This window comes from Nannospalax galili, unplaced genomic scaffold (assembly GCF_000622305.1).
Source record: "Nannospalax galili isolate Female #2095 unplaced genomic scaffold, S.galili_v1.0 scaffold713, whole genome shotgun sequence".
In the NCBI taxonomy this organism is placed as follows: Eukaryota; Metazoa; Chordata; class Mammalia; order Rodentia; family Spalacidae; genus Nannospalax; species Nannospalax galili.
In genome coordinates, this window is record NW_008333780.1 from 1,019,099 (window position 1) to 1,030,628 (window position 11,530).

The 11,530-nt window shown below is 39.9% G+C and overlaps 1 protein-coding gene across 4 annotated transcripts in view; it reads right to left on the reverse strand.

Annotated features, from left to right (window-relative positions):
• Zfyve9 (zinc finger FYVE-type containing 9) overlaps positions 1–11,530 on the reverse strand; it is a 287,358-nt gene that overhangs the window by 58,981 nt on the left and 216,847 nt on the right. For 3 of the 4 annotated variants that reach the window (XM_008828437.3, XM_008828436.3, XM_029561267.1), the window contains one exon: positions 7,471–7,575. The exons of the other annotated variant lie outside the window; for it this stretch is intronic. In XM_008828437.3, coding sequence (XP_008826659.1) covers positions 7,471–7,575 — 105 coding nt within the window. The remainder of the gene's footprint in view (positions 1–7,470; positions 7,576–11,530) is intronic. 4 annotated transcript variants of the gene reach the window in all.

An 11,530-nucleotide genomic window follows, 5' to 3' on the forward strand; every position in this document is an offset into this window, starting at 1 on the left:
GGAGGCAGAGCCTGGTGGATCTTTATGAGTTCAGCTAGCCTGGTTTACATAGTGAGTTCTAGGACAGCTGGGGCTATAGGGAGACCCTGTCTCAAAAAGACAAAACAAACAAACAAAAATGCTGTCATTTTGAGCCACTAAAAAACAATAATAAAAATTAAAGAGGGCCTAGGAAAAATAGGTCTTGCCTGCCTAACTGCCTTGGCTTTTTATGATGAGTACGTCTCTCCTATTGTGTTGCTGCAGCCACCATCCTTTGCTGATGCCAGGATCCAGCGTTCTTGGCTTTTCCAACCTGGACTGAAGACCAGAGACTCAAGGAATCTTCCAGATTTTCAGTGTTAGACTGTAACTGCTGAGGCATTCAGCTTCATGGACTGAGAAGCTACCAGGACAGACTCCTCAGCTCCAAATTATGTGTAAGGCAACCAAGTAAGTCTCTTTTTATAAATCTAATTCTGTCAGTTCTGTTCCCCTAGGGGGTCTTGACTAATGCAATGCCTACTGTTGAATACTGACATTTTGGAATAAATGAGGACTAGCTATGTCAGTAACCGATGGACAGTCACCACCTCTGTACTATCCTCTAAAACATCTTTCACCAACTCATTTTATTTCTTCAAAAATAGAACTATCAGCTTCTTCCCTGAAAGAACTATATTCCTTGAAGACTAAAAAACCAAACACTCCTCAGAGCTCAGTGCCATTTGTTCTTACTACTGGCACAAAGAACCTTTGAAATTATGTTTTTGCAATTTCACACTTCCCTGAAGAATATGTGGAATTCCAAATTAAAATAACTCAAAATTCCCATTTTAAAATCAGAGTGGGAAAGAATCTCAAGAGGCCATTCAGCTTAACTTGTTCAGTCTAAATTATTCAAGATGGAAGACTGTATACATATCTGAATTCATTATCACAACCAACATCACTTTATTATATCACAACCTATACAAATGTCTCTGTTCCTATCTTTATTTTTTGGCAAAAGAAAAAATACCAAAATTCATATCCTTTCTTCATGAGACTTTGACAGGCGAATCTTTGGATACGTTCCTGCAGGAATCTGAAAAATGTCTGAATGTCAGCTACACTGCTCTGAAAAAAGAGGTCTTTTTCACAGGTACACTAAAATACTTGACAATGGCTGGCAGGATGGCTCAGTGGGTAAAAGTACTTGCACTGTAAGCCTGAAGGCCTGAGTTTGAACTTGGAAACCATGGTGGAAGGAGAGAACCAACTCTGGAAACTTGCCTTCTGACCTCCACACATGCACTTGGCATGCGTGCAGCAGCATTCAGATACACATACATGACATACATACATACTGCTAAAAACTATTTGACAAAATGTACATATTTAAAGTGTATAATTTGATGAATTTTGACACGTTGACTATATACCTATCAAAACAGCAATGGAATTAGCCTCAGACTTCATTAAGCACCCTTCCCCTCTGAGACAGGGTCTCACTATGTAGCCTTGGCTGACCTGGAACTCACTATTTAGACAAGACTGGTCTAGAATTCACAGAGATCCGCCTGCTTCTGCTTCCCAAGTACTGAGACCAGCCTGTCTTTTGTTTCTGGAGACTTTAGTCCAGATTGGCCTGGAATTTAATTATGTAGTCCAGGATAGTCTCAAACATCTCATACTCCTCCTGCTGACTCAGCCTCCCAAGTGCTGGGATTACCATGACTAGCTAAGCCTCTTTGTAATTGCTTGTTCCATCACACTCCTCCCAAAAACCTATAATCACAAAGATTTAATTTTTTTTTAATTGGTGTCTGAATTTCCTCAACCTTGTCTTCTATCCTCAATGTATTAGTTACTTTCCTGTTGCTGTGATAAAACACCATCACCAAAAGTGACTTACAGAAGAGTTTATTCTGGCTTAAGGTTCCAGAAGGGGAATCCATAAGGGCAGGGTAGCAGGTGGCAGAAGCAGGAAGCTGAGAGATCACGTCTCTACTCACATATAGGAAGCAGAGCATGAACTAGAAGAGGGGCAGGGCTATAAACTCCCAAAGCTTTCCCCAACTGAGATAGTTCCTCAAGCTGCACCACCTCCCCACACACCAATTGGGAAACAAGTGCTCAGATGCCTGAAAACTATGGGGGACAGTCCTCATTTAAACAGTGTACCCAATACTCTTTCTTCTGTGGATCTATTCTACTGATGACATTTTCTTTCTGTTGTTTTTATTTTAGTTTTCATTTTCAATTTGATTTTCTTTTTCAGTATCTCAATGTCTTTTGCTGAATTTTTCATCCATATTGCTGGTTCTTTCCTGTGTTGCTTTCTACTTATGTTCTGAATTTTTCATTTCTTCAATGCTGTCTGTTTCTTCTTCAAAATCACGTATTATTTTTAGAAGTGAATTTTTTTGTTCAATATTTCAGGATTCAGTGATTGAGGAGTTGTGATCTCTCAGAGTTATGGTGTTGCCTTACATTTTTATTTCTTTATTGTGATCTGCATGTCTTTTGGTTTGGATATCTCTTCTGAATGTTTTTTAGCATCTTCTTAGTGAGCAGCCTACTCTTTTTAAAAAAAATATTTATTTTTATTTTCTGTATATGTGTGTATTGCCTGCATGTATGTAAGTGCACTCATGTCATGCAATGCCTATGGAGGTCAGAAGAGGACACTGGATCCCCTGGAACTGGAGTTACGGATGGTTGTTAGCCACCATGTGGGTGCTGGGATTTGAACCCGGGTCCTCTGCAAGAGCACCCAGTGCTCTTAACCACTGAGCCATCTCTCCAGCCCTGAGCAGCCTACTTTTGAGGGCTTAATAAAAAGAAAAGGTTACTTACAACCCTAGGGATCCTTAATATCCTTGACAAATCGGCTTAGTGAATTCATGTGCAATCCCCTGCTGTCAGATACTTTCCCCCTAGCTTTCTGTACTGAATGTCTTTCCTTTCCATCCCCATCTACTTACATTTTCTACATACCTCCCTAAAATTCAAGTTTTCTGAAACTCTGCTTTCACTTTTAAAGTTGAAGAATTTACAAAAACTTTAAAAATCTTTTAAAATTATTTTTATTTTATGTGTATGCATGTATTGCCTGCATGTAGGTAAGTCCACCCGTGTTGTGCAATGCCCGAGGAGGTCAGAAGAGGCTGCCAGATCCCCTGGGACTGGAGTTATGGACAGTTGTTAGCTGCCATGTGAATGCTGGGATTTGAACCCAGGTCTTCTGCAAGAACAACCAGTGTTCTTAACCACTGAGGCATCTCTCCAGCCCCTTATAAAAACTCTTAACTATAAAAGATTCAAGTTTAGGTTGATAAGATGCCTCAGTTGGTCAAAGCACTTGTCATGTAAGCCTGACCTGAGTTTGATCCCTGGAACCCACAGTAGAACTGATTCCAGAAAGTTGTCTTTTAACTTCCACAGGTATGCTACTGGTACATACACACACACACACACACACACACACACACACACACACACATTAAATTTTAAATGGCTTCAGTTTTGGGGTTTTGATGTCCTCTGAAAAACTAGTATTCTCTTCATCCAACTTCATCTCCCACTAACCCATCAGTCTGCTTTAGCAGCTCCTTCATTAGATAGTTTATTGTCTTCCATTGCGCTTCAAGATCTACCACCTCTTGCCTCAGAGTCTCATTCATGTAGCCCAGGCTTTCCTTGAACTTGCTATGTAGTGGAGGATGACCTTGAACTTCTGATCTTCCTGCCCATATCTCCTCAGTGATGGGATTATAGGCATGTGCCATTGTGCCCAGTTCTATCCCTCTTTGACTTTAGTTATTTTGAATGATGTATAAGCATCATTCATTATCCATAAGATCTGTTATTTATTTAGTTATCTGATGAACAGTTACAAACATGCTATATGCAAAGTGCTGCTCTGTTAGAAAAACCCAAAGTCAGTAAGAAGTTAAAAAGATTTCTGACAGTTTCATTCATCAGAGCTCTTCTTTCTCTCAATCTTAGACAATATTTTTTTCTAAGAAATTCACCATTTGTTTTCATATTCTGTTTCATTCCTTTTAAAAAATATTTATTATTTTTATTTTATGTATATGTGTGTATTGCCTGCATGTAGGTAAGTGCACCCGTGTCGTGCAATGCCTACGGAGGACAGAAGAGGCTGTCAGATCCCCTGGGACTGGAGTTACAGACAGTTGTTAGCTGCCATGTGGATGCTGGGATTTGAACTTGGGTCTTCTGCAAGAACAGTCAGTGTTCTTAAACGCTGAGTCATCTCTCCAGCCACGTTTCATTCTTTTTTAAAAAGACGTGCATATAAGTGTACTATGTGTATGCCTGGTGCCCCTGGAGACCAGAATAAAGTGTGGGAACCTAACCTGGGTCCTCTGGAAGAGCAGTAAGTACTCTTAACTGCTGAGCCACCTTTCATCTTTTTTTTTTTTTTTTTTAACATGGGGACCAGCCAATCTACCAGTTGATGTGTTCCAGTTTCACCAAGACACCTTATCTCAAAAAATAAGGTGGAAGGCAATAGAGGAAGACACCCGACATTGACTTGTGGTATCCAGAAGCACATGCACAGACATGCACACACATACACACATATGCATATACCATACATATGTTCATAAAAAGAAGGAAAGAATAAAGGACTATGGGCAGAAATGAAGAAACTAAGTGAGAAGAAAAATGAAATACTGTGGTGGTTAAGTCAAATAATGTGCAGATGATCCTTGAAGGAGCATTACAAGGGGTTATGTCAGGTCAATTCATTGCAAGTTGTAAATATAAATAAAAAATGCATTTAAAGGCCCTCGCCTATCAAATATTAAAGCCTAGTCTACCTTAAATGTGTTTGGGACTTACTCAAGCCTACAAAGCCTATTTTATAATAAAATGGTACCACATGCATTTTATCGAATACCATAGAAAATGCTGGCCATGCAGCATATTACATTAACCATTTACGTTTGTGATCATGTGACTGACTTGGAGCTTAGGCTCATTGTCACTACTGAGCATCGAGAGAGTGTGGGGCTGGCAATAAAGCTCAATGGGTAAAAGCACTTGGGGCCAAGCTTAACCACCTGTTTTCAATCCCTGGACTCACCCAGTAGAAAGAGAGAATTGGTTCCCAAAAGTTGTCCTCTGACTTCTACACACACACACCATGGTATATACATCCACACATACACATCATGTGCATGCATATTCATACATACAATAATTTAAAAAATTAAGATTTAAGGGGCTGGAGAGATGGCTCAATGGTTAAGAACACTGGTTGTTCTTGCAAAAGACCCAGGTTCAAATCCCAGTACCCACATGGCAGCTAACAACTGTCCATAACTCCAGTCCCAGGGGATCTGACCGCCTCTTCTGACCTCCATGGGCATTGCATGACATGGGTACACTTACCTGCATGCAGGCAATACACACATACACATAAATTAAAAATAATTTTTAAAAAATTAAGATTTGACTCTGCATAGTATAGTCTATTCTTTGACATTCCAAGGTAAGACTATCTAACAGATGAAGATTGTTGACTGTACCTCAGGCAAAGTTAAGCACACATTTTAAATGCTATTTTATGAAAAACTGTTGTTTCCTAAAAAAAAAAATATATCACACGGAAAGTCATGGGTAAGCTTATTCTCATCATAATGCTGAGTCCTGAGCTCAGCAGCCCAGTTAGACATCCGTGTGGCTCTAAGTACATCACAAATACAAAATGTGGACGGGATGTATGAATGATTAAGTTAACACAAGGCTTATGAAAGAGGAAAAACAGAAAATAAGGAAGAAATGGAGGAAGGAAATTATATACTACAAAATCTAAGAAAGAGTGGAAGAAGTAATGGGGAGTAAGTGGTCTATCTAATAATGGACTAAATTTTTTTTTTGGTCTTTTTGAGATGGTCTCCCTATAGCCCAGTTGGCCTGGAATTCACTATGTAGCTGACCTTGAACTCACAAAGATCTGTCTGCCTCTGCCTCCCAAGTGTTGGGATTAAAGGTGTGCGCTACCACGCCTGACACAACACACTAAATTTTAACTTTTTTTTTTTTTAAGCAGGGTCTCCCTGTAGCCCCAGCTGTCCTGGAACTCACTATGTAGACCAGGCTGGGCTTGAACTCACAGACATCTGCCCGTCTCTGCCTCCCAAGTGCTGGGACTACAGGCGTGTGCCACCATGCCCAGCTAAATTCTAACAATATTATGTTAAACTGTTTCATTTTATTTGTATTATTTTATTTTATCTATATGAGTGTTATGCCTGCATGTATGTAAGTACACCACATGCATGCAATGCCCACAGAGGCCAGAAGACAGCACAGACTCTTCTGGAACTGGAGTTAGGGATGGTTGTTAGCCACCATGTGGGTACCAGGAACTGAACCTGGGTCCTTTGTAAGAGCAGCCAGTGCTTTTAGCTGCTGAGTCATCTCTCCAAGTTCCAACTAAATTTTAGAGCAATTTTTGCAGGGCAAAGGGGCACACACCTACAATCCAGGCACTAGGGAGGCTGAGGTAGGAGAACCATATGTTTGAGATCAGCCTCAACTACATAGTGAGATTCTGTCTCAAAAGCCATACGTATATGTGGCTTATATATTATGTATATATAATTTTTTTCCCTTTAAAATAAAACCTTAATGACTGGACTGGTTGGTTACCATGTCCAAAGCCTTGGATTTAATCCCCAGCAACGAAAACAAAACAAAGCAAAAGTAAAACAAAACAAAAACTAACAAACCCAAACCAAAACAAAAGAAACAATCTCAATGATTACCATGTGATATTTAGAAATTATTTTAATAAATTATTATTGTCTGTTTTTCATGTTATTTTCTTTTGAGATTTATTTTTAGTCATGCATATATGTGTGCAGTGGGTATGTGCAGGTGAGTGCAGGTGCTCCAGAAGGCCAAAGGCATCAGTCAGAAATAATATATATTTATAGTGAAAAAGGAAAAATAAATGTCATCACTAATATTATGGATACATTATAACTAATTTTTTATATTTGTTGCTTTAATTTTATGTGTATGAGTGTTTTGCCTGCATGTATGTAAGTGCACCCATGTTGTGGAGTACCTGCAGAGGTCAGAAGGTGGCGTCAGATCCTCTGGAAGTGGAGTTATAGATCGTTGTAAGCTGCTACGTGGGTGCCTGGAATTGAACCCAGGTCCTCTGCAACAGCAGTCAGTGCTCTTAACTGCTGAGCCATCTCTCAAACCCACTTTATCTTTTTTAATAAAAATGCAAATCTATCACAATATTGAAAGGGCAAATGACACAACCAATTACTATGACTGTCAGGAATTTATCATACTACCTTTCTGTAATAAAAATTTTCCATAAATGAACTGAGTAAAATAATAATATAAACTGATTTTACTACCAATTAAAAATAAACTTGAAAGTAATCATTCATTTTTAACCCTTATTAACTTTTTTCAATATGAAAAATGTGCCTTCATGGTAAATCTTACCTCGTTATATCTATTGCTTGGAATTTTGATGCTTGTTTTTCGAACTTCCATGTCAACCACCAAACCTTGAACAACTGGCAAGGTATACTGGTAATTTCTGAAGTCCTGAGCAAGGCAGATTGAAGCAGAATAAAGCATTAAAATATATGATCCAATTTATAGTAATAAAGTAGCACAATTAGAAACTGTCAATTGAATGATCCTGTTTATTTAAACAATGAGGAAATATACAACGAAAACTTTACTGCTTGTATTCTAGCTCTCTCTAGTCTATAAACACTTAGAAGGCAGTAAACCAAACAGCTTCATGTACTCCTTATAAATAGCATTAAACAAATGATTATTCAGCTTTATGACCACTTAACATTTTCTATATTTTGTCTGTTCTCTTCCTTTAATTTCAAGAGGGCAGGGATTTTTACTTGTTTCATTCTTCAATCTCTAGTACTTAAAACATTTCAGGTACTCAGTGAGTATAGGAAAATACACACACACACATACATACATGTACACACATGTACACTCACACACACAACACACACGTACACTCCCCTGACGCAACCTTATATCTAGTATGGCTGAAGGAAACAAGTATGAGTCAAATCTTGTGCTGGATAGCTTTAGTGTCAACGATACACCTGGGTTGAGGGAGCCTCAATTGCAGAATTGCTTTCATTGGACTGGCCTGTGGCGATGTCTGTGGGGCATCTTGATTGTTGTGTGATGTCGGAAGGCCCAGCCCACTGTGGGTGATGCCATCCCTGGACAGGTGGGCCTGTGTTGCATAACAAAGCAGGCTGAGCAGGGGCCAGGGAGCAAGCCAGTAAGCAGTGTTCCTCCATGGCCTATGCTCCAGCTCCAGGTTCCTGCCCTGAGTTCCTACCTTGAGCTCCCTGATGAACTGTGACCCAGGAGATGTAAGATAAATAAACCTTTTCCTCCCCAAGTTAGTATTGGTCAGAGTATTTTGTCACAGCAATGAAGAAACAAACTAGGACAAGTCTAAAGTGCTAGTATACACAGGTCACTACTAAAGGTAGATTTTTGTTGTTTTGTTTCTAAAGACAAGGTTTTATTATGTAGCTCAGACTGGCCTGAAACTTACTATGTAGGGCAGGCTAGCCTGGATCTCCTAATTCTTCTGCCTCAGCCTCCTGAGTGCTAGTACTAAAAATCTGAGTCACCACACCTGGTGCCACAAAGACTTCAGACTTTACTGTGAGGAGATTTCTAGCCTGTTTTTTTTTTATATTAAAAAATATTTTATAGCTGGGCGTGGTGGCGCATGCCTTTAATCCCAGCACTTGGGAGGCAGAGGCAGATGGATCTCTGTGAGTTCAAGGCCAGTCTGGTCTACATAGTGAGTTCCAGGACAGCTGGGGCTGCAGGGAGACCCTGTCTCAGAAAGACCAAAAAAAAATATTTTATTACTTTTATTTTATAAATATATTGTCTGCATGTATGTAAGTACACCAGTGTCATGCAATGCCCACAGAGGTCAGAAGAGGGCCCTGGATTCTGTGGAACTGGAGTTGTGGATGGTTGTTAGCTGCCATGTGCATGCTGGGAACCAAACCTGGGTCCTCTGCAAGAGCAGCTGGCACTTTTAACCACCGAGCCATCTCTCCAGCCCCAGGATTTTTGGCCTATTTTGACAGACCTGAATTCTCTATGAAGAATAGGGGATAAACAGTGTAAGTGAAAGGAGATGAGATAACCATAATAAAAATAATTCAGATAAGAAATAATGATAACTTAAACCAGGAGGTTAATAGTTCAAAAGATAGTGAGATGCTCTCATAGAGTCTAGATATATTTTAAAGAAAAAACAAAGTATTTGCCACTGGATTGAGTATGGAGTAAGAGCCAAGAAGGATAATTTTAGGATGTTTCTAAATTTTATTGTCAGGACTACTAAAACACTGGAGTAGACAACCACAGGGTGGGATATGATGGGAAGAGGAGGGCATCTCTAAGTACTCAACTGTGTTACTTGCAACAGAGCTCGAATACAGATGGGAAGTGGGCATGGTGGTGCACACCTTTAATCCCAGCACTTGGGAGGCAGAGGCAAACTCAAATCTCTTTGAGTTTGAGGCCAGCTTGGTCTACATAGTGAGTTCCAGGTCAGCTGTGGATACAGGTAGACTCTGTCTCGAAAAGGCCAAAAAAAAAAATTTTTAAAAACAAAACAACACAAAAACTATTGAGCTATGAAATAATTTCAAATAGTCTAACGTGTATGCAACTGGAGTCCCTAAAAGGAAAGAAGGGAATAAAGAGACAGCAGAGATGGGATGTAGCACAGACCTGTGATATCAGCATTTGGGAGACTAAGGTAAGAAAATAGTGATTTTTGAGGTCAGCCTGAGCTACATAGGGGAACGTCTCTCAAATCAAGCAACCATCAAACATACTAAAAATAAAAGCAGTCACAGAAAATGTTATGCAAAAAAAATACCAAAAACAAAAAAAAAAAACCCCAACCAACCAACCAAACAAACAAACAAAAAACACCCAAAGGACAAGAGGAAAAATAGACTTCTATTTTGAAACAAACAAAAACTCCAGAAGACAAAGGAACATCTTCAAAATACTTAAAGATGGGCCAGGGATGTAGCTCAGTTTGTAGAGTGCTTGCCCAATATGCATCTGTGATTGGTTCTCAGCACTGTACATAATCAGGCATGGTGGACATGGGTGTGATATCAGTACTCTTCAGTTAGGAGAATCAGATGTTTGAGGTCATCCTTAGCTACAGGGTCAGTTAGAGGCCAGCATGGGATACATGAGCTCCTGTCTCAAAACCAACTAACCAACCAACCAACCCTCGAAAAATAAAGGGGTTAGAGCTAGAGAAACGGCTCAGTGGTTAAGAGCACTGTCTTCTCTTGCAGAGGGCCCAGGTTAGGTTCCCAACACACATATGAAGCTAACAGGGGTTCATAACTCCAGTTCCTGGGATGTGGTGCCCTCTTCTGGCCTCCATGGGCATTGCATGCATGGGTGCACTTATAACCCGGTAGGCAAAACGCTGATACATATAATAAATTTTTAATGAGCAAAATAGTCAACAGCAAAACCATCTTTTTCCCATTGTATTTGTGTTTATCTGTATGTGCACATATGTGTTCATACATGTGGAGGTGAGAGGTTGCTGTGTCTTCCTCAGTAATACTCTACCTTATTTTTGAGACAAGGTCTTTCGCTGAACCTGGATCTTGCTGATTAGGCTAGACTGGCTGGCCAGTTAGCCCTAGGGATATTCCCATTTCTGCCTCCCCAGTGCTGAACTACAGGCACTTGCTGCTACACCCAGCTTTTTATGTAGGTGCTGGGAATCCAAACTCAGGTCCTAGTTTACTGACTAAGCCATCTCACAAGCCCCATTTAGAAATATCTTCTAAATAGGAAAATGAATTAAAGTTTTAGAAATGCAAACATACAGGATAAAAAAATGAGGGGCTAGAGAGATGGCTCAGCAGTTAAGAGCACTGACTGCTCTTGCAGAGGATCGGGGTTCGATTCCCAGCACCCAAATGGAGGCTATGAGCCGTCCTTAACTCCAGTTCCAGGGGAATCTGAAGCCCTCTTCCAACCTCTGCGGCATTGCATGACATGGGTGCACTCACATGCATGCAGGCAGTACACTCATACACATAAAATAAAAATAATAAATAAAATATTTAAAAATCTTGCTACAGGCAGGTTAGTGAGGTGACTCAGTGGATACTTTCCTTGAAAGCCTGATGACTTGAGTTTGATCCCCGGAACCCATGTAAAAAGAAAGAACCAACTTGGCACACCATGACCACTCACACAGCATATACATACACATGATTAAAAAAAAAAGTCACGGGGGGAGGGAGGCTATGGGAAGGTGCCATCTGGGAAGTGGGTGTATAGTTGAATAAGATGGTTTGGGATGTTCTGCGTGATATACACTCACACACACACAAAAAATCAACAAATTTTTAAAAATGCATTATATTTGAGGAGGAAGCATGGAAATTTACATCATGTTAATTAGTAGAGGTGATAAACATTACCATTGAAATCT